The sequence below is a fragment of the Clinocottus analis genome, unplaced genomic scaffold (assembly GCF_023055335.1).
Source record: "Clinocottus analis isolate CAN_PGR_092001 unplaced genomic scaffold, fCliAna1.0.p SCAF_17, whole genome shotgun sequence".
NCBI lineage: Eukaryota > Metazoa > Chordata > Actinopteri > Perciformes > Cottidae > Clinocottus > Clinocottus analis.
The window spans coordinates 13,992,429-14,015,365 of NW_027175898.1; the positions used below are offsets into that span (position 1 = coordinate 13,992,429).

The 22,937-nt window shown below is 45.1% G+C and overlaps 1 protein-coding gene across 2 annotated transcripts in view; it reads right to left on the minus strand.

Annotated features, from left to right (window-relative positions):
- slc8a3 (solute carrier family 8 member 3) overlaps nucleotides 1-21,082 on the minus strand; it is a 96,519-nt gene extending 75,437 nt beyond the window's left edge. For both annotated transcript variants that reach the window (XM_068579816.1, XM_068579815.1), the window contains exons 1-2: nucleotides 20,723-21,082; nucleotides 12,582-14,449 (exon numbers count right to left, since the gene is read on the minus strand). In XM_068579816.1, the coding sequence (XP_068435917.1) occupies nucleotides 12,582-14,362 (1,781 nt within the window). In that variant the 5' untranslated portion in view covers nucleotides 14,363-14,449; nucleotides 20,723-21,082. The remainder of the gene's footprint in view (nucleotides 1-12,581; nucleotides 14,450-20,722) is intronic.
- Between the last annotated feature and the right edge of the window lie 1,855 nt (nucleotides 21,083-22,937).

Genomic DNA, 22,937 nt, shown 5'->3' on the forward strand with positions numbered 1-22,937 from the left:
AAGTAGGCCAACATCTATAAAGAGGGGAAGGCACATACGGAGGCACCGCTGAGGGTTTAAATAATAAATATGAACCGTGGTGGTGGGGGGGGGGATAAATGAAATTAGAACTATTCAAATGAAAAAGACACTCAGACTGAGATTAAGGGGAGGAAGATGGAGAGAGCCGAGAAAGAATGGTACAAAATCCAAGAAAAGGTTGCTTGAAAATAGGCCGAGAGAGATAAAACCAAGAGGGAAAAAATGCAAGGAGGGGGGTAAAATAAAAAAAAAAAGAAGAGCGAAAGCGAGCCAGGAACAAGGGCCCCCGACACGATAAGAGGCAGAAGAACATGAAAAGAAGAAAAGGAGAGGGAAATGAAAGGGGCGATAGTGGAGGAGATTAGGTTGAGTGTTGTAAAGAGAAAGAGGTCCCGGAGGCCTTGGCAGAGCTGTGATCCAAGCAGCGTAACCTCTTCATCTTTCGCCAGCTCCCTCAACGTGACAGCTCCCCCCATCTCCAGGGCCCCAGAGGGGCCGCACGGGCACATTGGTTTGCCAAACTGACCCTACATGCCCCCCCCCACCCACACACCCACCCTCCACCTCCATCACCAGGCCGCTGGCGTATCTGGCCTTCCCCAACATCCGTGTGGGCCCAAGGTTGGCCAACAGCTCGCATGGGTCCAGGATCAAAACCAGCGCATTGACAATGTGCAGTAAACGTACCAGATGTCACTTTATAGTCACAAACAGCGAAAGTCACAAACAACACAGAGCAACACATGAATACAGATTTGACATTTAAGGCTTCCTTAGTTGCATTGTATGATTCCTTTGGGCACTTACATACAACACAACTGCGACATGTTATCAACGTATGAAGTGGTTTTGGTGGACATGATAGCAAACAACTGCACAGAGCAACATCGTCATACTTTTGGTTTTGTGTTTCTGGACATGAGTCCAATTTCTCTTTCTCCTTTCAGCTCTGTTTTAGTCTCCAACAACTTCTGAGAAACATATCCGTCCCTTTAAGTTTCTCATCTCTCCGCTACGTCCACCAGCTGCTTACTTTGTCTGTCTGTTGTTTGACGCTGTACTGGCAGCATGCAGTTGGATTTTAGAGATTTTTTTTTTTTGCTGGAAATGATGCTGAAGGGTTTTTAAAACAAAACGGAAAAATGCAAAAAACCTTTTATGGAGCTGATGAGAACAGAAGAATTAGTTCATAAGTCTGTGTGTTTATAACTATGAATGCACACTTTCCCTTTGCACAAAGTCAACTGACCCATAAATATTGATGAGTGAGCCTTTAAAATCTTTTTCCTTTAATAAATAAGTCAAACATGCCATAGTCTTTTTTTGTCTTTTAAAAAACACTAAACTTTCTAGAATTCCTTTTAACACAGGTTGATAAACTCTCACATTATTAGTTTTTTCTTAAAAGAAAATAAAGATCCTAAAACTTAATTGTAGACAGAACTACTGTGATGAAAAAACAAAGAAAACAAAGAGAATTGAAGATGAGGTGGAAAACAAAATGGCAAAACCATAAGATGTCAACATGAAGCACAACAGACGGAGGAACAAAGAGACATTTAATCTCCAGAGATATACGCTGAAGAAGTTGTTGAATGTGGACCTGATCCCTGCATCGAGAAAAAAAAAAATCCTTCAAACCTAAACGCATAAAAACAGAGATGTCTTACAGGGCAGGTGAGGCAGAAAAACACTTCTGAGTTGCGATTTCAGGAATGAAGGCTAAAAAAAACACCTAAAGCAGGAGAGGTGCATACATAGAAACTCCACAGGTGAGAAAAGAAACCCAGAGGGAATTTAAAAAAAAAAAGCATCTCATCCCAAGAGAAAAAGGAGACATCAAAACCCAACAAGGACAAGAATAGAAGTGCAACTAAATATATTGATGAAAGTTCAGGCGGAGACAGGAATAGTTTCCTGGATCTGGGCGTCCTCCTCTCGGCTGACCTCTAACCTCAGCTTGTTTACGCCGCCCTGTGGCTTCTGCTCACGTCTCCCTGTCAAGATGCCACGAGCATCATCCCGTGCTCGACGTCTCCTGCCACTATTTGTACTGCGCTGTCTGCCAAAAATCCTCAGGGCCCGAAGTGATCAGACAGCGCTGCCCCTGTTGTGAGCGCAAATGGGGAGGGATTGCTGCGCTATTACCAAGTTCATTGCTCAACCTCTTAAAGGGATGTGGCACGCTCTGCATAAAAAGGACCCCCCCCCCCCTCTCCTCTCTCCCTCCTCCCTCCTTATGCACGCAGCATTTTCCGTTTGATGGAAATATGATCATCCAGGAGAGCGTGAAAAAGCCCGGAGAGTGACTCTCGCGCTGCTGCAGAGCGCGCGCTAAGTCGCCTAATAAGTCTGCCGCTCGAGTATCAACAGCAAGGCTTAGGAGGAACACAAAAGATACATTTCCTCTCCCCGGTGAAACCTTTTCTCCCACCGGCACAGATGCATCAGGGAGAAACGACACACACACACACACACACACAGATACGCATGCAGCCTGTCTTCATCTCTTGGCTAGCTCGTGCTTTGGGGATTGGAATTGGAGCAAAGTTGAGACACGCTGAGAAAAAAGAAGAGGTCCAGGGATGCAAAATCCAGATTTCCCCTTCGGTTATAAGTCTTTCTGCGATGAGATTCATCTCCTCGCTCTCTGAGACCATCTCACCAACGCGTCATGAACGCCACTAATCAGCAACCGGCCTCTCGGACGAGAGATGTTGCTCAGCAAATACAAAGAATCCATGATATGGATATGGGAACCGGACGCCCCATCTAAATATAGACAGAAAACCACATTGCAAATACAAACGTAAGATCGTCTCAGAAATCCTGCCGGCTCCGTAGAAGTACTTGCAAAGCAAGAGCCGCTGCCGAAGTTAATTTAGCTCTGAAACACAAATCAAGCGGTTTTTGAAAAACAGCTGATACATGAATGTTAAGATCCATGTCTGCTTTTGCACCACAGAGCTGCTGCCCCAACAGGAAAATGATGAGGAACAAAAGAGGAGGAGGAGGCCACATGGGAAAAGGGATGAAGGGGGGGTGACGTGCAGGAAGAGGATAGAGAAGGGTAGCGAGGGTAGCGATGCATTCTGGCGCATTTTTTGCTGCAGCACCCTGGGAAATAACATGGAGAAGCGAGTTCACCCCACAGGAGGTGCCATGAGCTCTGCCCCCAGTGCATGCTGGTCCAACCTGACATACGGAGAGGGACTCTACAATTAGAGTGAGATGACGCTCCCCCCTACGGCAGAGATGGCGAGAGGATAATCAAAGACGGGAGAAAGAAAAGAAGAAGAACAAATACTTTGAGATTCACGGCTGAACGACGCGAGGGGCCACTGACTCCCCGTTCTTGGACTTGGAAACCCACGTTTTTTTTTTTATCAAATCCACAAAACAGACAAATATAATCCAGTGTCACTTTCCGGGGCTGAACGTTAAGCTTCCCTAAATGCTAGGAACCCGCACGGAGGCACCAACTCATGACGGGACAGCACTTGTCTGAAGTCAAAGGGCAAACAGAGGAGAGAGTCGGCTGAAGCTCTTCACCAGGGTTCACAGCACTGATGTGTGTGTGTGCGTGTGTGTGTGTGTATGTGTGTGTGTGTCACCGCCTGACCGACGGACTGGACCAGAACAGTGATGGATTAGACAGGACCGACAAAGAAAAGAGAACAAAGTATGTTCCCATCTGGAGGATGGATAAAGGTGATGCCTCTCTCCCATCCCTCCTCTTCTTCGCCTGTCTTATTGAGGAATATACGATGAGGTAACCAGAGATGAAGGCCCTTCGCGCTAACGATTATTTAGTTACTGATCAATTTCTCCGTTGTTTCCGCGATGAACTGCGGATTCTGAAAACAGTGGAACATTTCTCAGAGGGCGAGGTAACAAATTAGGGCTGCGACTAAATCATTTTCATTATCGATTCATCCAGAGCTGAATCAGCCGAACGAGCCTGATTAACCAATTAGTCGATTGTTGCAGCTTCTCAAATGAGGGGATTTACGTCTCCTCTCGGTCTTGTACGGCCTTTTGAATTGAGTTCATTGCTGCAACCAGATTGCTTTTCAAAATCGTTAAATGCCCTGCGATACTGTATCTTTATTTCCTTTGTTTTGTCTGACCAACAGCCCAAAAAAAAACCAAATGTATAATGATATAAACAAGGCACGAAAAGGCTGGAAATGCTCACATTTAGAGGAGCTGGAAGCAGCAAATATTTGACATTGTTGCTCGATATGAAACAAGCTGCACTAACAATCACTCGTGAAAACTGCTGCGGATTAATTTGCTGTCAACAAAGAAAAAGAGAAGTGTGTCACAACGAGTAATCCCACTGAGAAGGTGACACAGTGGCACCCATGCTGTTTGAATGGCAGGCGATCAGAGGGGGGGATGCAGATTATCATTTTCTGGAAAAGTGGGCCGACTTTCATTTAAAAAAAGATCCTCATTCGAATTCATACATTCAGCTTTACTGACTCTCAGCCTTCAGGGTCGCTCAGCGAAGCATTTTGTATATCGGTCGGACGTCAAGTGCCGTTAGCCCGAATCACACAGTCTAATCACGTCCTGCGTTTGAACATTAGCAAGCACACTCTCATATGCTTTTCTATTACTGTTTCAGGCATGAAAAATAAGACAACGGCGGGTTTATAAAGAAAAAGAAGGAGGAAAAAGCTCCTTTCATCTCTTTTAAAAACCCCACTCGCTGTGCATTTGGGTGCGACCTTACAGCTCCTCTCGCTGCGAGCCGCATCGATTTCTAGTCTCAGAGCTGCTGCTCTGTGCGTGGCGGAAGGTGCCGCTGACCTTTATCAGAGCATGCAGATGCTGGATGGAGGTGCAGGTTCAGCGAGGGCTCCTGCGCCGGCACCCCAGGGTGTCACCCTGGGATGGAATGAGAGCGGCGACCTCTATTGAACGCAACGGTCTTCATCTCCCTTCCAGCTGCAAACCGTCTTCCTAAACTACACGTGAACTGTTGTGAGGAGAAGCAGGTAGTGGAGACGGACCCGATCAGACAGGAGGCTATTAGCTGATTGTATAGTCAATTGAATCCACGACTATTTTGATAGTCCACATGATAGTTTCGGTTAATATTGGGAATAAATACTAAAAGTCCAAATTTCCAGCTTCCCAAATGTGATGATCTGCTGCTTTTTGCTGTGTGTAAAAGAGTAAAACGAAAATTAAGTTTACTGAGTAAACTAAAACAAAATAAAGCTTTAGGTTTTGGACAGTTGATCAGATCAAATAAGCTAGAAGAAGCTAAAAGAAGAAGCTAGAAGAAGCTAGAGGCGAGAAGAAGCTAGAAGAAGCTAGGAGAAGAAGCTAGAAGAAAAAGCTAAAAGAAGCTAGAAGGTAGAAGAAGCTAGAAGAAGCTAGGAGAAGAAGCTAGCAGAAGAAGCTAAAAGAAGGTAGAAGAAGAAGCGAGAAGAAGCTAAAAGCTAGAAGAAGCTAGAAGTTAGAAGAAGCTAGAAGCTAGAAGAAGCTCCAAGAAGCTAGAAGCTAAAAGCTAAAAGCGCAAAGAAGAAGAAGAAGCTCCAAGAAGAAGAAGAAGCTTAAAGAAGAAGAAGAAGAAGAAGAAGAAGAGGAAGAAGAAGAAGAAGAAGAAGAAGTGCAGGCGGTCAAACAATTGGTATTTCTTTATTTTTTAAGTACAGGTCAAGATTTAAACACTTGGGCAGCAAACACACGTTGCTCGCTGTAATAATGAAACATTCCTGTAGTGCGTGTGTGTTTGTGTGTTTCAGGCAGCAACAAATTCTTTGTAGCGTGAGTTAACGTGTCACAGGAGTCCAAACTGAATCAAAGCATCAAAGCGGCTCTCCGTAGACGTCGCATTAGCTCCCAGCAGGCCGCTCTTCGTCGCCGCCTCGGTGTGTTTTCAGTGTTCGTTATTGGGTAAAGCTGACACAACGCTAGATCGTGCATTTCCCACAATGCAACGCCGGAGAAGCGCCCGTGTCCTTCAAACGCTACGCCTCCAGTTTGTAATTCAAGCTTTTCCTTTTAAAATGCGAGAACCCCTGGTTTCCTTTCCTCGGTTTCCCCCTCTTTGTTGACACACTTCCACAACTCGTGACGTCGAGCCGTCGACATCACAGCCAATGAAAAGCTCCCACATTATCCTGCTTGTCACCTCCAGGAGGACGACATGAAAAGTTTTTCCCAGCAGGCAGTTCCTATTTACAGAACATCTGATATGACTGAAGGCGGCATCAGAGCACTTGAGCTGTCGACTCACAAACCAGCTCACACTAATTAAAGAAACACATCTAATACACAGTGCGCTCAGGTTTCAGGCTGTAAGCAGTTGGTTCAGTGTGGAATAAGGATTTCTGGGAGGATCTGGGTTTTTGTTTGTGTTTTGCAGAAGCGCTTGAGGATTTTAATAATAATAATAATCAACCAGCAGGGTTCAAATGAAGAAAATAGGGTTGTAAACCTTTAAATATTAAACAGATTATCATCTGGAGCTGAATACAGTTTAAAGGGCCAGTTCACTCAAGTCACACAAGAAATATAAATATTTCTCAGACATATAAATTTGATTTAGTTAGCAGATTTTAGGATGTTTCTATGATTTCAATTCCAAACCAACTTATATTTTTTCCAAAAATATGAGTGTAAACAAAAGATGGACGCCCAATGAAACAATTCTATTTTACTAGATTACTACAATTGACAATTTTTAGGATTTTATCATTTGAATTGAGCTTTCATTTTATGACCCACATTCAGCTTCACGGTACTTCAAAATTAGTTGATGAGGATTTACAACAGCAGTGCAAATAAACATCCTAAATAAGTGTCTTAATTATTTATAGAAAAACAAATTGAATGCTTTAAATGCATATATGCAATATGCGTACATGCAAAATGCATGTGCATATGTGTATATGTAACATTCAGTATCTCTGGAGGATCCAGTCTGTGAAAGTACAAACATTTTAAGTAACTCACTTTAAATGCAAAAGTCTTTTAAAAGTTTTCTCTTTCGCTCACGGGGCAAGAACAGACTCCATGTCATGTATTTTTTTTTAGAATAAAACTGAATTATGAAAGTGTTTATTTGTTAAAACGTTGTCGCTAAACACTTTGACAGTCAGGTGGGTCAGACTGATGCACTTACCTCCGCCCTAACTCTATTAGGATGCAGACACTGTCAAAAGTTTGGGGAGCCTGAATATATGATCCTCAGTCAGATTTACACACAGACACTCGGGGGGGGTGGGGGGGGGGCTCTGAGCTGGCGACACGCCCTGCACTGAATCGTGTTATAAATAAGCTTTAACTTAATTGCTTTCCCCCAACTGGGAGGAACAAACGCAGGGCCAGCATATTTATTACCACTCAAGCTATAGGTGCGTGAGTTAGTGCGTGTGCGTGTGTGTGTGTGCGTGTGTGTGTGTTTCTGGACAACATTTGTGAGGAGGAGCCAAAGAGCAAAAGCCACAATGAGTTAAGCTAAGATTAGAAATGTTCTTATGAATCTTCCAGCGCTGCATGTCTGTGGATGTTTGGAGGCTCCGTGTGCTTTTATGTGTGATAACAGACTGATATCATAGCAGAAGGAAAGATGTCCGTGACACAGAAAGCTCTTTCATGACATTTTAAAAGCCGGCAATTCCTAACAATCACATTTTTGCCACAATCTCCCTCGGCTAGTCACATCTTGGATGTCGAACTTAAAATACAAAACTGTTTGGGTGCTCAAGCTTCCTTCCACTCAGCTGATCAGAAGTCCCGCTCCCCATCCCGTCATTGAGATGAACGCTCTTCACCTCCTCATCATAGTAACCACTTAAATGTGACTACATCGCTGTGGAGTCTAATCACTAAAGATGCTCCACAATTCTGACTTCATAGTGCACCATGTCATGAATCTATTTCCATGTGCTAATTAGCAAAATAAGATAAACATTACATATCGGCTGAACGCCAACATGTTAGCGTGTTAACGTACTGATGTTAGCATTTAGCTCAATGCACCTTTGTCTGCCAAAATGTCCGACCTGATCGCATCATGAACCCAAAACTGTGAAGACGTTTTTTTTTAAAAAAGGAGCCAGAGTGTGAGCCAGTTAGACTTTTGTTTTCCAGCCCTGGTTTACCTTTAACTTTGACGCAAACTGTAATCAAGCAAATACAAAAGTACGACAAAACAAACAAAGAAAACAAAACACCGTGAGGCACAGTGAAAAAAACAAACACATTCCAATTATTAAGAGCACAGTAATCATGAGGCTCGCATGAATAAAAGAAGAGACGCACAGCAGTGAATAGGATTAGCTGAGCTGGATGTGGTCGTGCCAGAGAGGGCCGAATGAAAAACCTTGACGGGGTCCGGACAAGCGCTGGCTGGCAGGGGAAGGAGATGAAGCCGAGTGGTCGGCGGGACGAGGACCAGCGTGGACATGTGTCAATCACGGTGTGCAGAGGAGGGTGACAGCTATACGTTGACGAGATACGAAGGCAGAAGATTGGAACGAGGGCCGCGTGAGCTGGAGGAGGTGTGGCAGCAGAGGCGGCGGAGGAAAAGAAAGGGTACATCCGTGCATAACGCAACCCCAACGCGCGATGCTATTGATAAAAAAAAACACACACACACACACGCGCGGCAGGTTTACAAGCGCAGGAGAGTCATGCTCACACAGGCGTGACCACAGTGGCAATTACTTTAGCAGATTCCGGTCTGTCCGCTGCACACCACTCATTTGTTTATGAATCCATCAGCGCCTAGTTAAACACTCTCCGTCCCCGGGGACGGAGCTCCTCCACCCAGCAGCTGTGTTTTCTTCTCCGGGTCAAAGGAAACAGCAGCCGGCAACCTCGAGCCGTTTAATATTCTCAGAAGCAAACTGGCTCTATACCTGTGGTTACGAGGTGGGGGTCAGGGGAGGTCTCTTTATCAAGCTAAGTGGTCAACATTTTGTTTGTTTTACTAAAAATGATTTATATTACTAAGTAATCTACCTTTTTTATATATTTTTTTATGAATCTTTTTGTCTATAAAATGTGAGGAAATAGTGGAAAAATGTTCATCATAGACCAAAATGGCTGGTTACAGTCAAGATAATATCTGATGATGCGGGAATGGAAGTTAAGACGATCAGAAAAATAATTAAAGACGAGGATTTTTGTGAATTGGGTCACAATGGTTTGTCTTTTTTTTATATATATATGCTGGTCCAAACCAGCACAAGATGGTTTTCTATGGATTTAACAAGCTTGTTGAGGTCCATATCCGTTAGCTCCAAGAAACTATTAAACTTCATGCTTCACGCTGAGGACTATTGTCTGGCTGAGAAGTGGAGCGATGGCTTCCAGAGCTCCAGATTAGGACTGTAATACATTTCCACTGCGGTTGATAACAATGGTCCCAAAGTGTGTCAAAGGAGATTGAGAGTCAAACGTGTAAAACATGGCGAGAGAGAAAGGAAGCGCACGGGAGCCGAAGCATTATGTGGTCTAATTGTCCTAAAGGAGGAAGAAGAAAAAAAGGGAAAAACCCTCGGCCTTTAGACCGGGAGCTCTGCCCTCACGGAGGCGTCACAGTTATCGCTGAATTAGCAGCAGGAAAGCAGCGCCGCGTCAGCCGTGTGCCAAGGAGGGAATCCTTTAGCTATTTCAACATTTATGCAAAAATGGAAATAAACATAATATTTCCATTGTCAATTTTACTTTGAATATGAATGCGGAAACAATGGGGGCAAATAAATTCTGTGTTGTTTTTTTCTTCATGTCGCGAGCATGAAAACGACCCCGAGGAGAGCTTTCAAGGCAGCGGAAGAAACATCATTGTAATTATGCCTTTTAGCGAATATTCTACACATTCGTCCCCTTTGTTTTGTGTATGGAAATGTTCTCATGAATCTTCTAGTATGCTGCTGGATGAAGCTGTCACTTCCACTGCTCCTCTTTGTCTTCTTTACGGATGCACACAGAATCAAATTCATCACTATCAGAGTGTAATTATGGAAATTTCTGGAGATTTGTTGGGAGTTCTGTAACAGCAGTCTGCCATTTCTACAAAAGATCCAGAAGCCTCTGAAATGAGGGGATGGAAAAAAAAACTTTCATATTAATACCAGAGCGTGTTCGTGCATATGAACAATTATCATTGTTTTAACTGCTTACTGCTCAGTGTGTCCTGTTTGGTTAGAGCTGTAGTTACTACATTAATCAGAGCTGACTGTGTGAGTTTAGCTTAACATCCACGCTACGTCTTGCTCGGTCCCTTTGCAGTCAAAGCCACTTCCTGCTGGTTGGTACACCGCGTGTCAGTGTGCAAGACCATTTCCTCGACATTCTGACGCTTATTATTCAGGGGATCATATTATTTGTTCTTTCTAAGCACACGGCCTCTTCTTTGCAATGTCACTGGAAATGTCAGTGTTTACATTCACGGCTGATCTAAGAAACGACAATATGATTTCAGTTCTCGCTAAAAGGATCAAAGAGCACAGCGCACGACCTTTGGATCGGCTTTTTAACCTCCGTCATGCATGATCGAGGTTCGTTTATAGAGATTATAGACGATGCTCAGCCTACGTCCGCCCCGTACTGCTGCTGGGTTGACTTGGTTTAAAGGAATATTTTGGGAAATAGACTTCTTTGTTCTCTTGTTGAGAGTTTCATGAGAAGATCAATAGTAGTTTTCTCTTTAAGCACTTCTATTAAATGTTCTGAGGCAATTATGAAATTATAATTGTCACACAAAGTCCGATTCTTCTCCCAGATCGTTCTAACGCTATTTTTTTCTTGTTTTATTGAGACTTTCTGAAGCGATGACTATTTGACCGTGGAGTCCAGCTTCTTCTTCCAGATCACCACCAGCATGTATCAGCACGCAGCGTGTGAGCAGAGCTGCACTGCGAGAACATCTAACTCGCAGCGCGATGCGCAACACAATGAGCGGATCGATAGAGCAGCGTTCCCCTCACAATGCCAACAACATCGCCGCAGTCTCATAATAATAGTCTTTCTCCACATCCCCCCCCCCCCCTCCTCCCTCCTCTCTACTCCCCTGGTAGCCTTCAGGCCTGGCCCATAAACTTCTCTCACATAAATCAAGCAACAACAAAAAAAAAACCCCTGAGAGCTCAGCGGGGGCCCCAAGAGCATGCTGATCACCCACGACACTCATTCGCCCGCCGCCGGTCTCCCGGGCCCGGGCTCGGCCCTACAGGAACCCTGCACCCGCGGGAGCACAAACCCCCGCCGGTGAGCCACGGCACGGCTGAGAGGCTCCTGATTGGTGGGTGAAGAGCAGGGGGGGGGGGGGGGATGTCACAGAGGCATGTCACTTTGATTCAGTGCCCGCAGACCAATGTGCGAGATGCAAGCGGATGCAAGCTGTGAAATAAACAAATCAATATTTCTCAGGCACACATTCCAGTATCCCAGAGCACTGGCTTACATGCGCGGGACAAAAAGCTGTCGTATCATTCAGTACGTGGCCCCCGATGCTATTTTGTGCTACAGTACAGTATGTCGCTGTTATTGCAACACTGCCAAATATGCCCGCTTTCGTTGTAAGCCTGTGTTTTGTAGTGCAGTTTTGTACACAGATGGTACAGCTGACAAGGCTGCATAACAAACGCAACGCACATAAAACATCCCGATTACTCTCATGGATGCTGACTACCAAACCGACATTTTTTTAGCAGGACTGCACCCAGAAGTAATCAAACCTCCAGCCCTCCATCCATTGTCATGTACCAATTATTTCACGGGACTGAGCCTGGCCTTTGACCTTTGTCGTTGTAACGTTCTCTCCCTCTCTCGCTTTGTCACGATGGTCCTATTCTTCCATGCGGCTTTATTACAATTGAAGGCGACGCATCGCAGAAACAATAACAAGAAAAAGAGGAAAACATCTAGAGTTCCACAAAACAAAAGCAGCGGGGATTAGAGAGGCGAGGAGGTGTTACTTAAGGACTTCCTGTTTCCACAGATGTGTGACGAATCCCCCAAAGTTGAATCCCCCCCTAGCATGCGACGCACACAGATTTTTCTTTTTGAGAGCAAAATCTCTTGACAGGAAAACAAGGGGATGTAGAGTGCACGCTCAGATGAGAGGGTACGCTGTCTAACCATGTGAAGAAAAGAAGCGTTTTAAAATTCACAGTGACGAGTGCAAACAGCACATGAATAGGTTACCAAAGGATGTAATCTAAATTAAATGATGTCAAGAGGCAAAGAAGACGACATCTTTGTATCAAAAGCGAAAACCCTGAATGAGACGCGAGTCTGGCAGATTGGTAAATATCTTTGAAGCCGGCGTTCATATCTTATATAAAGGATCGTTTGTTGACGTGTTTATCACCATCAAAGTGCAACTCAAAAAGAAAACACAATCAAATCAATGGAAAAACAAGCATGCAAAGAAAATGACTTATCACTTGCACTTATTTCTTATGCAATAACCTAGGTTGATTAAAAATCTGCAATAACAAATTGCCAACAACACATTAATATAAAGCAACCGCCGCATAACCGTGGGAGAAATATTTTTCTTTTTAAAAAAGGGGGAGCTGTCCTACCAGGTCTCGTCGTTTTTGAACTCAAGCTCCCCGTAGGTGTCTTCAAAGTCCTCCCCTCCTCCTTTGGCGAGTCCTTCCATGCTGCGATAAGGCACAATGACCGTCCCCCTTGCTCCGGAAGTCCTCAGCACCTTCACTTCCATAATACCCATGCTCTCGCTGATGTGCACCGAGTTGCTCTCGAAGGTGAAGATGCCCGAGTGATCGTCGTCCAGAATGGTCACGGTGGCCACGGTGGGGAAGCCCAGCATGGCCTTCGGGTACGGGAGACTGTTTGGGGACAGCACCTCGTCCTCCGTCTCCAGGACGCGCAGATTGCTGAGCCGCACAAAAAAGTGCTCGTCCTCTTCGAAGATGTCGTCGTCGATGATGCCAATGTTTATCTCCCTGATCATCTCCCCCGGCTTGAACACCACCGTCCCCTCCGAGAACTCGTAGTCCGCCCCGGCGTTGGCCGAGCCGTCCTCCGTCTTGTAATCCACGTAAATCGTCTTGTTGATGTCGCCGCCCTTTCTGGTGACGAGCAGGATGGCGGCGCCGCAGTTCTCGAGGCACTGGTAGACGGCGGGCTCGAACGCGATTCGAGACACGTACTCCTCGGGCTCCTCCACGTGCACCTCCTGCACGCTGATGCTCTTCTTCGCCTGCTCGGCGACGTGCTTCTTCAGGATGTTCCCGGCGCCGGTCATCATGCGCGTGGCTTGGATGCGGTAGAAGGCACGGCTCTTTTGCTGGTGCGAGAGAGCGTAGTAGTTGGCCATCTCGACCAGCTGATCCATCTCTTTCTCCGGGTGCTTCTGCTTCAGGTCCTTCAAGATGCGGATCATGTCCCGCCGGGACTCGTCCACCTCTTTGCTCTCCATCAGACTGATGAGATTGCTCGTCGCCCCTCCGTCCATGAAGTGGGAGTTGACCATCTTGCCGTCCATCTCGATCCCCTTGGAGCGCTCGGCCTCCGTCTCGATGATGACGCCTCTGTGTTTGTCGGTGCGGTACTTCTTGTGCATGAACTTGTAGAAGAGCAGCCGTCTGTCCGCGACCCATGCGAGGAGCACGCATATGGGGAAGAAGGCCAGGGTGACCAGACCCTCCCAGACCTGGACCACGTTTGGAGAAAACACGGCCAGAATCATGTAGAGCCAGATGTAAGCGAAGACGCTCCAGCCCGCGGTGACGAAGAACACTCTGAGGTGTTTGATCTTGCGTACCTCTCCTTGGGGGATGACGGAAACACAGAGGCCGATGATGACAAACATATTGAAGGCTGCGCTGCCCACAATTGTGGCGGGCCCGAGCTCGCCGGGTTTGAATCCATGTCCACAAACCTCGATTAAAGAGAGCAGAATCTCGGGGGCGGACGAGCCCAAGGCCATGAGGGTGAGGTTGGAGACCGTTTCGTTCCACACTCGAATGGTGGTGGTGATTGTTTCCCCGTTGGGCCTTTTGACGACAAGTTCCTTCTCTTGGGAGGTGATGACCTCAATGGCGGCCATGAAGCGGTCGGCAATGATGGACACTCCGAGAAACATGTAGATCATGGCCACGAAATACACGATGACCCGTGCGATCTTGTCTCCCATCGACGGATCCTCGGGGTACCAGATGGGCAGGATGATCCCCGGGTGACACTTGGAGTTTCCCCCACAGGTGGCATTGCTGGGTGTCAGCAGAGGGCTCGGAGTGGTCCGGGCCTCCGTACAAAGGAAGGCTACGGCAACAGAGACCAGCCCCAACCAGCGGCAGGCTGACGACCCCGGCTTTACGGGCCTTGAACCCTCCATGCACCCTCCTTCGTCTCAAGGGTCCTTACCACACTGAGAGTCCCCCTGGGATCCAGCACTGGGCTGTGCTTTGTCTCCACCCTCCACCTGGACACAACAGAGAAACGACAGAGATTATATGGATGTTGTAATGTTTATTTAAAGACAAAAGACACAAAGGGTTTACTCTTAGATGACAGATGCAGCTTTCAGACAGGGACAACAGAGGTAATACATATGCTTCATGTTGGTTTGCATCTTTTTACCAGATGGATAGAAAACCTCTTGATCAGTAAAAATTCATTGTACTTTCTTGTATTTCTACTGTATTACGGATAAAACATAATAACTTATTGTCACGTAATAGATTGGTTGTCAAACCTGTCAGGGTACTTAAAATCCCAAGTTTAAAGGAGTAGCATTAGTGCATGTCTGTAAGAGTGTGTGTTTGCATTTCACATGGAGAAACACACACCAGCAAGAATTCAAATCATCCCACTATACCTCTGTAAAACTTCAATGAGTTTTCTGACTCATTCTTTACAAAGAGCAGTCATGAGACCTCTTGTGTTATTTATGAGAGGCAGGCTGGAAAACACTTCTCCATGCTTAGGAATTCATGAGATTTTCAGGTCTGTAAACCACTATGTGAACAATGTAGATACCATTAGTTTAATGAAATCATAGCCCGTGGGCTCATTTCTAATCATAAAGTCAGTTTTTGATGTGGATACGCGCGCCCGATAATGTGGATTTGAGCGTGATTGTCTGAGATCTCTGGGGTAATACACAGCTCCGAACCAAACCGCTCGCTCAGCAGGCGTGCAATGTTGCCAAACTAAGCACTGTCCGAAATGTCGCATTGGCAAAAAAAAAAAAAAAAAAACAGCAGAGGGGAGGCAGGAGACCGTCAAGAGGCAAACTGAAACAAAGGGTACAGATGTCCCGTCCAAATTCATTATATACTGAGCTCCGAAGGCACACTTAGCACTTCCGCAAGAGAGAGCAGCGTTACAGTAACAATGCAGACATTGTCCCTATTCATAAAAACTCAGGCTAAGCATCTTATGGACCTCTTCCATCCGCTCTTATGAGATAGTACATGAACACTATTTTGATGCTGAGGGCCATAGACACTGGGAGCCGGAAGAAAAATTGAACCACCCCTAAACTTAGAAGATGCTGCTTTAAAGAGATAACACATGGGATTTAATATAAGAGCTCTTTTTCTCAGCGGTGCCTGTGATTATTCTGTGGTGGAGAAAGATGGGTGGGGCCCTTCTGCGGCCTTTGCCACACCTATCGGGCCCCCCTGGGTAAGATCCTGAATCTGAATTACAATCATCTCTTTCAGTCACACTTGTTTTCCCCTTCGCTTTTGTTGAGGTAAATGTAGTTTGAATGTTTCTACGTTTTCTACCTTAAAGTGCATTTTTGTGTTCTGATTCCTGGTTAAAGGGCTGAGTACCTCTGGGGCGGCCCGCACTAAAATGTGTACCGTTTGAACTCATGGCACTTAAAGGCACTTTGGATGAAAGCATGCATTAAGTGGCATATGTTATGCAAATGCAGATTTGATTTAAGTCTTGCGCGGCACACTGGATCTGAACACTTTTAAAAATAACTCCAACCTGAACTCCCGGGGGATACTTTTGGAAATGAAGCCCATCATCCAGACGAACCTCTGGCCAGTTTGGATAGCTGACATATTTTTCAATGGAAGTGTAGATACTCAAACAGGAGTGGGTATATTTGAAGCAATAAACACCACTTTAAAAGCCAAATATTGTCTCTGGAACCTGAGAAGTGACAACACACATAAGGTTTGAAAAAAACTGGCATTTTTTATCAACATCTTGAGTTCAAACTGGCTTCAGCAAAACCAATTAATTATTCCTAACACTTCTAATTTAATGGTTCACAGATACAAATAATTGCATCACTATCGGTATTATTATATTGTATTTTAAGGGATCATAACCTCAGTAGCATTCAGAGAGATATTGCTTTCCATAAATGTTTTTTTAAGGGTCATAAACATTTCCAAAATGCAGGATATCTCAGTTTGAAATAAAGATGTTGATTGCAGAGCAGCGCGCTGATCTGGAGGATGGAAAAGGGGATGACAGCAAACGGCGGCAGAAGCGGGAGACAAAGAACTTTAAATTTAACCGAATCAGCAGAGCCGTTTATATGGACGGGAGCCAGCGCCGCAATCCCTGCGAGAACCGACAGCTGAGCACAAACAAAAACAACAAGGAAATAATTGAGTGACAAAGTTATAACTTAATGAGCGAAAAGTTGAATCTGAAAACTATGGATTTTGCAGTTTGGACTTTTATATCAGTCTTAAAGTTGAACGCTGGAACTCACCGACGACGAGAGAGGACTTTTATAGGAGCAGAGGAAATGTGTGCGACGCTTTTAAATTACAGCCGTTAACCTCCATCAACTGGACTGAAAATGACCCGCGTTGGAAAAGTGAAAGCAGGGATACGCTTCTGGAAAAAAGGAGGCTAAAGGAAGTGCCTCCTCCTGTTTTAGAATCAGAGCAGCACTGCTGACCTGCTCTGTCTTTTTATTGCATGGTGGCTCGCCGGGGTGGATGAGCAGAAACTGCAATGAGGCAGAAACAGACGGAGGATCCAGAATTTAAAGGCTCGAGAGCCTCTCGGTATGTTACAACGCAGGCGCGGGAATGATTAAATGACCGGACGTTTAATTGTAAGCTGATATACGAGAGGAAGAGCGTCATTAATCCAAAAGTGTCAAAGTCAAAATCAACTCATATATTTTACACTCGCTACAATTACATCATCGTTTGTAACCTGGGTCAATCTGACTATTTTAAACGGCAATCTTACTGCATTGGCCAACAGTTGTCTATATTTACACATCCGGCACGGAGCGACATCAGCATTCATCTGGAGTCCTGTTTCTGTCAACATAATTGACTGGAAATCCATTATTATTACGTTTTGGTCTCCACCAACTCCTGAGGGAAATATCCGGCTCTTTAGCTGCTAAATGCTACATTATGTTCACATCTAGCTCGCTAACTAGCTGGCTAACTTTGCCTGTCTATGGGTTGCTGCCCGTGGAGTTATGGTTAGTTTTTAGAGGGTTTTTTTGGGGCCAAAAACGACCTCTTTCACATACAGGTATGGTCACGTGATCCATCGTTATTATAAAAATACTGATACTGAATTCAGCTTTAAATTAGCTGAAATGTAGCGTCCTTTTGAAACTTCACTGGAGCTTTAATGCAAACAGAGACTCTCGTGTCTCAACTGTAAGTGGGAGTGTGTATTAGAGGAGTGTGTGAGAAGGAAAGTGATGAAAAAAGGGTGAATGTGCTCAGTCAGCCCACCCTGAATAAACAGAGGAGCAACAAAATGGCCAACAAGCCAAATACCCATAAATCCAAGAGCAAACTACCGGAGTGAAACAGAGAATTTTAAAGCCATAAAAGCCAAACGGTGACACCTGACAAGCGCCCGCCTTGTACTATCAGACACAGACTCTCCACCAACATGACGTCACGCTCAGAGAGATGAAACTATATTTTATTGTGCTCATTTCACCTCAGTGAGGACTGAATATTGTTAATAGTTATTCTTCTACTTCTTCTACTGCTATTATTATTAATAGTATTTCCAAAATGATTGCTATACTAGGAGAACAAACAATACAAAACTGCTACCAACTACACGTATACAAGTATACTACTGCTACTACTAAGACTACATGTATGCAGAAGTGTTTGAGATAGTAAAGTTTTAGCGTCTGGGAAGTACTGACTTACGAGAAAAACGAGACTTGGATTTTACGACACTAGTTGTTTGAGAGTTTGTCAACGGATGATTCGATATAGTTTTGCGGTTGTTAAACCACCATTTTTTAAATGTATTTTCTTCATTTTTTGACTAGAGGCCAGCAAGAAAAAGTTTTTTTCAAGGAATTAGGTAAGACAGATTTATTAATCGACATGAATATGGTCTTTTGGGGGGTAAAGTACTCCTTTAGGAAGCAGAGACAGTAGCTTTTCCCAGGTATCAGGAAGAGGTGGTTTGGTGACCTTTTAACCTACTGGGTGGATTTTCTCTTGGGGATGAGGTCATACTGAATTGCATTAGCACTAGAGGTGTCCAGATCCATCACATTAGGGCCACACATTGCACCTCGCATTACCATGTGTGTGTGTTTCACTCTGCAGACTTACACATCACAAGTTGTAAATGTGGAAATCTGGAACTCACAATTCCCATATTGCACCTCCATAATGTGGCGCATTGGACTGTCCATCTACACACCTCTCGTAGCACAAAAGTCTCTTTGACGAGTGAACTTCATAAGTGTCCCTTAATAAAATTGTATATTTTTGGCAATATTGATGGATTGATTTGATTGGCTAGTTTGAGAACCCATTTCAGACCCTCAGCCACATAGTCAGAGGCAATACTGTAAAGCTCATTAAAATGATTACCTTCAAGCTCTCAGACAGTTCAGGTGTATGACCTCACCAGGATTTAGTATTTTAAATATTGATTTCCCATCAGCACAAAGTGTATTGTACTGTCAGCGAATGCAGAGCGAACGATTCCATTCCTCTTTGTGTACCAACATTAGAGCCGTGACCCTTAAATTAGGAGCTACACAAAACAATTTGCATACTAATTACCGTTTTAAGGATTGTATTTCACATTGTGAATGCAGACAAGCATTGACGCTGGAGTTTAATCAAGACTGTTCAGCTGCCACCACAAAGCATCTTAAAAGATCAACGAAAGACAAAGTTGCTCACAAAAGCTGCACGTGAGTCTAAGAGTCACGTCGCAGCCGACATAACATATACAATAAGGATGAGGTTAAACTTTGACATATTCCAATTAAGTCCAACACTGATCTCTTCAACCTCAAATACATGAGGGTGAACCCACTTAAACTCAATTTACGCAACTTTCAACCACTTTTTCTTGAGTCAATATAAAGAAAAGTAGACATTTGACTTATTATCTTAATATGTATTATGCATAACAACAATAATGTGCTGATTATTGAGGATGTCATGCAGTAGGTTGTTCATGTTTTCCCTGTATTTGATTCATTTCAGGTGTAAAAGGCTGAAACAGACTATCATGACCATGATGAGGCATCATAAATACTCTCATTCAATTAGTTTAGCATTAAATTAGCACCAATCTTGGTATACAATGTGTCTGAATTGAGGGAATACCTAAGTAAATAAAATGTGATAGGATGAAAAGAATTGTATTCCAGGATGGAGAGAACTGAATAATCACTTAATCCTAACTAAATATCTTCTGTAGTTCTGGACTGACAGTCAGTCAGAACCAACATGTGAATATATCAACCCTAGTTTTGGAACAATAATGTTTTAGTCTTTTCTTGTGTGTGCATTTTTCACGATTTTCTGAAATATCATGTATCAAACACACACCCACACACCCACTTGATCTCGTCCATCTTTAAGTGATCTCCGTGTTAAACCCCCTGACTGATGCAGACTGCATTACAGCGGCTGCTCGGCTCTCAGGTCTCTTTCCCTATTCTGGGAAGAGGTTCTTGTTCCAGGAGGCTATTCGAGACGCGCGTAAACATGGACTCAGCAGACCCGCGGAGAGCTTCAGCTGTTGCTGATTAATCACCATGAAGGCAGTACCGATGTCGGTACCTGAGGGGGGAATCCCCTGCCGGAGCACCCATGGGCCCTCACGGTAACCTACAGGGCGCGTACAGGCCTATACAGTGCCTATACGTCTTCTCATGAAACTAAAACTCATTGCTGACCTTAAGGAAACACTATCAACTCCCAGCAGAGGCAGGCCGTGCAGGAGCAGCCTCTAACACGAGCTCAAACAGTCATAAATACAAAATAATCACACACACACACACACACACACACACACACACACACACACACACACACACACACACACACACACACACACACACACAAACTGTAAATCCAAGTCTTCATCCAATCAGCAGCAGCTGTAACAACCGCTATCCCATATACTTGCGTTGACAGACGCCAATTATTTTAATGGCACACCCATTAGACGCTATCACGAATCCATTGCAGCCCATTGCAATGGATCATCTCTGCACGGTGATGATGAGGAGGAGCATACACAGGCGGGATGAAGCGCTCCGGAGTGCTGGATCACATATCCCATCACTTATCGACTGTATTTGCATCTTTGCATCTAATGTGGTTACTACAACCAGCCATGTATGCAACTATATAGAGCCCGCCTGTGTCTTGCTGTTAACCAACGGTGGTGTGCATGGGTTGCATCACCGGGTATTGAAACATCACTGAGTTTGCATCATGCGTTATTCATCATTATAACATACCTGGATTTGTATTCCGGGGAGTTTTGTGTAGAAACTGCGAATATAGCTCCTGTCCGCCCCCTTTTGTAGGCTGCTTTCCCCGTTCAGATCTCCCCTCTCTCAACAGCCCCAGTGTAACATCGCTGTGTGCATCTCTTGAGTCAAACGTGCTGGTCGGACCGAAAAAAAAAACAAGAAGAAAAAAAAAAAAAAACACCCCGGTGGAGCCACTGTGTCGTCCTCGTGCACGGAGAGGCAGGTCCCCAGCCGCGCTCGGTATTGGGGATTGGATCAAACCGGCCAGAGGTGATCGCCTTTCGTCCTCTCCTTTGCCTTGGCGAACCTCCTCCCCAGATCCAACCCTGTCTGACGGATTGACCGGGTCGCAGGAGCTGTCAATGACGAGGGAGGAGGATGAGGAGGAGGGGGGGGGGGGGGGGGGAGGATGAGAGGGGAGAGGGTGGGGGGATGCGTGGAGGGGAGAGAGTCTGTATTTTAAGATCAGAGATGGATCTTCAGAGCCCGTTCCGCGCGGCTCTCCCTCCTCCTGCAAGCCGTGAATCAGCGCTCTCCTCCTCCTCCTCCTCCCCCCTCTCTCTCTCTCCTTCTCCGCTGCGATAGCGCAGGGAAATGTGTGATGATGTCGCTCTTGTAGATCGGCACCGGGAAGCTCCTTATTCCCGGCTGTCTCCTCTCCAGAAGCGGCCACGCTGTAAATAGTATTCACCGCTGTCTGACATTAGAAAACGCGCTCGGCTCGGCTCGGCTCGGCTCGTGCGTCTGAGTTCCCCGGGCCGGCTGTCATCTGGACTTTGCGCACCATCGGAATGAGCGCGCCGCTTTCTGGAGTCCGTTTCTGGAGCCGGTTCGCTGGGGAGAGGACCTTCATCCATACGTTGTCATCCTCGCGGGTGGCGCTTCATGTTTGGAGGGGCTATTCTCACGCGGGTGGAGGTGTGAAATGGTTGCGCCCTACAGCCCTCCGCCCCCCCCCCCTCCCATCTTTAAAAGTCACACCGACAGGCGCGCAAGTGTACGTCACCACCGGCTGAGAGAAGAAAGCTGCACCACAAAAGCACGAATATCATCCAGGCCCACACCGAGACAAGGGTTCGCTACCGGAGGGAGACGTAAGGAGGAGCAAGCGGGAACAGCCATTTGTTAAAGTATCAGCTACTTATTTATCTCTACAAACTGAGTGAGTCTGCCTTTTATGGTCACGTGCTGCTAATATAAGACATTTAGTGACAGCAGGAACTGAGACACGTTTATTCTGGCCACAAGCCACAAATATAAACACAGAATAGAAGATACAAAATGGCTTTATATAAGTCATACGCTCAGGAATGCGAAAATATAGCAAATGTATGAGTGCTGCATATGTTATGACATATTCTACAACACTAATATAATATCAAGGTAAAGCTGGCACGAGTGTCAATCCATAGAGAGCTTTTTTTCTGCCTGTGATCGATGACAGCTTGGTTGGTAGATTTCAACAGGTTGAGGGATGTGACACATGAAGATGAGGGCTGAGTGTTGTGATTCATCCTCCAAAAAGGCCCTCATTAAAAAGGGTGCAGTGTGGAGGGTTTGGTGGTGTCTAGTGGTGAGATTGCATATTGCATCCAACTGAAACATCGAAACATAGCAGCGTGTTTCACGAAGGGGACCAACTCTGTATGTTGATCTAAACATTAAGCTAGTGGAAACACAGGTTCTTATTTCCACGTGATTTTACACTTAAATAACTACTGAAAACATGGGGTAGAAGCTAGCACAGCTAGCAATAAATAACTACTGAAAACATGGGGTAGAAGCTAGCACAGCTAGCATTAAATACATACTGAAAACATGGGGTAGAAGCGAGCACAGCTAGCATTAAATACATACTGAAAACATGGGGTAGAAGCTAGCACAGCTAGCATTAAATACATACTGAAATCATGGGGTAGAAGCTAGCACAGCTAGCAATAAATAAGTACTGAAAACATGGGGTAGAAGCTAGCACATGTATTAGTAAATATTTAGTGACCCAATACGTAGTATGTGAAATGCAGAATGCCCAAGAACACCAGGATGTTAGGATACAGAGTACTGCATCCGGTAACACTCTGCAGTATGTAAGCCAGCATGTTTTTCGAGCTCTTCTGACCCACAATCCTCAGAGCAGCAGAAGATGCATCACATTGACTAATGGCAGCTCATTAGGTACCACCATGCAACAGAACGTGCT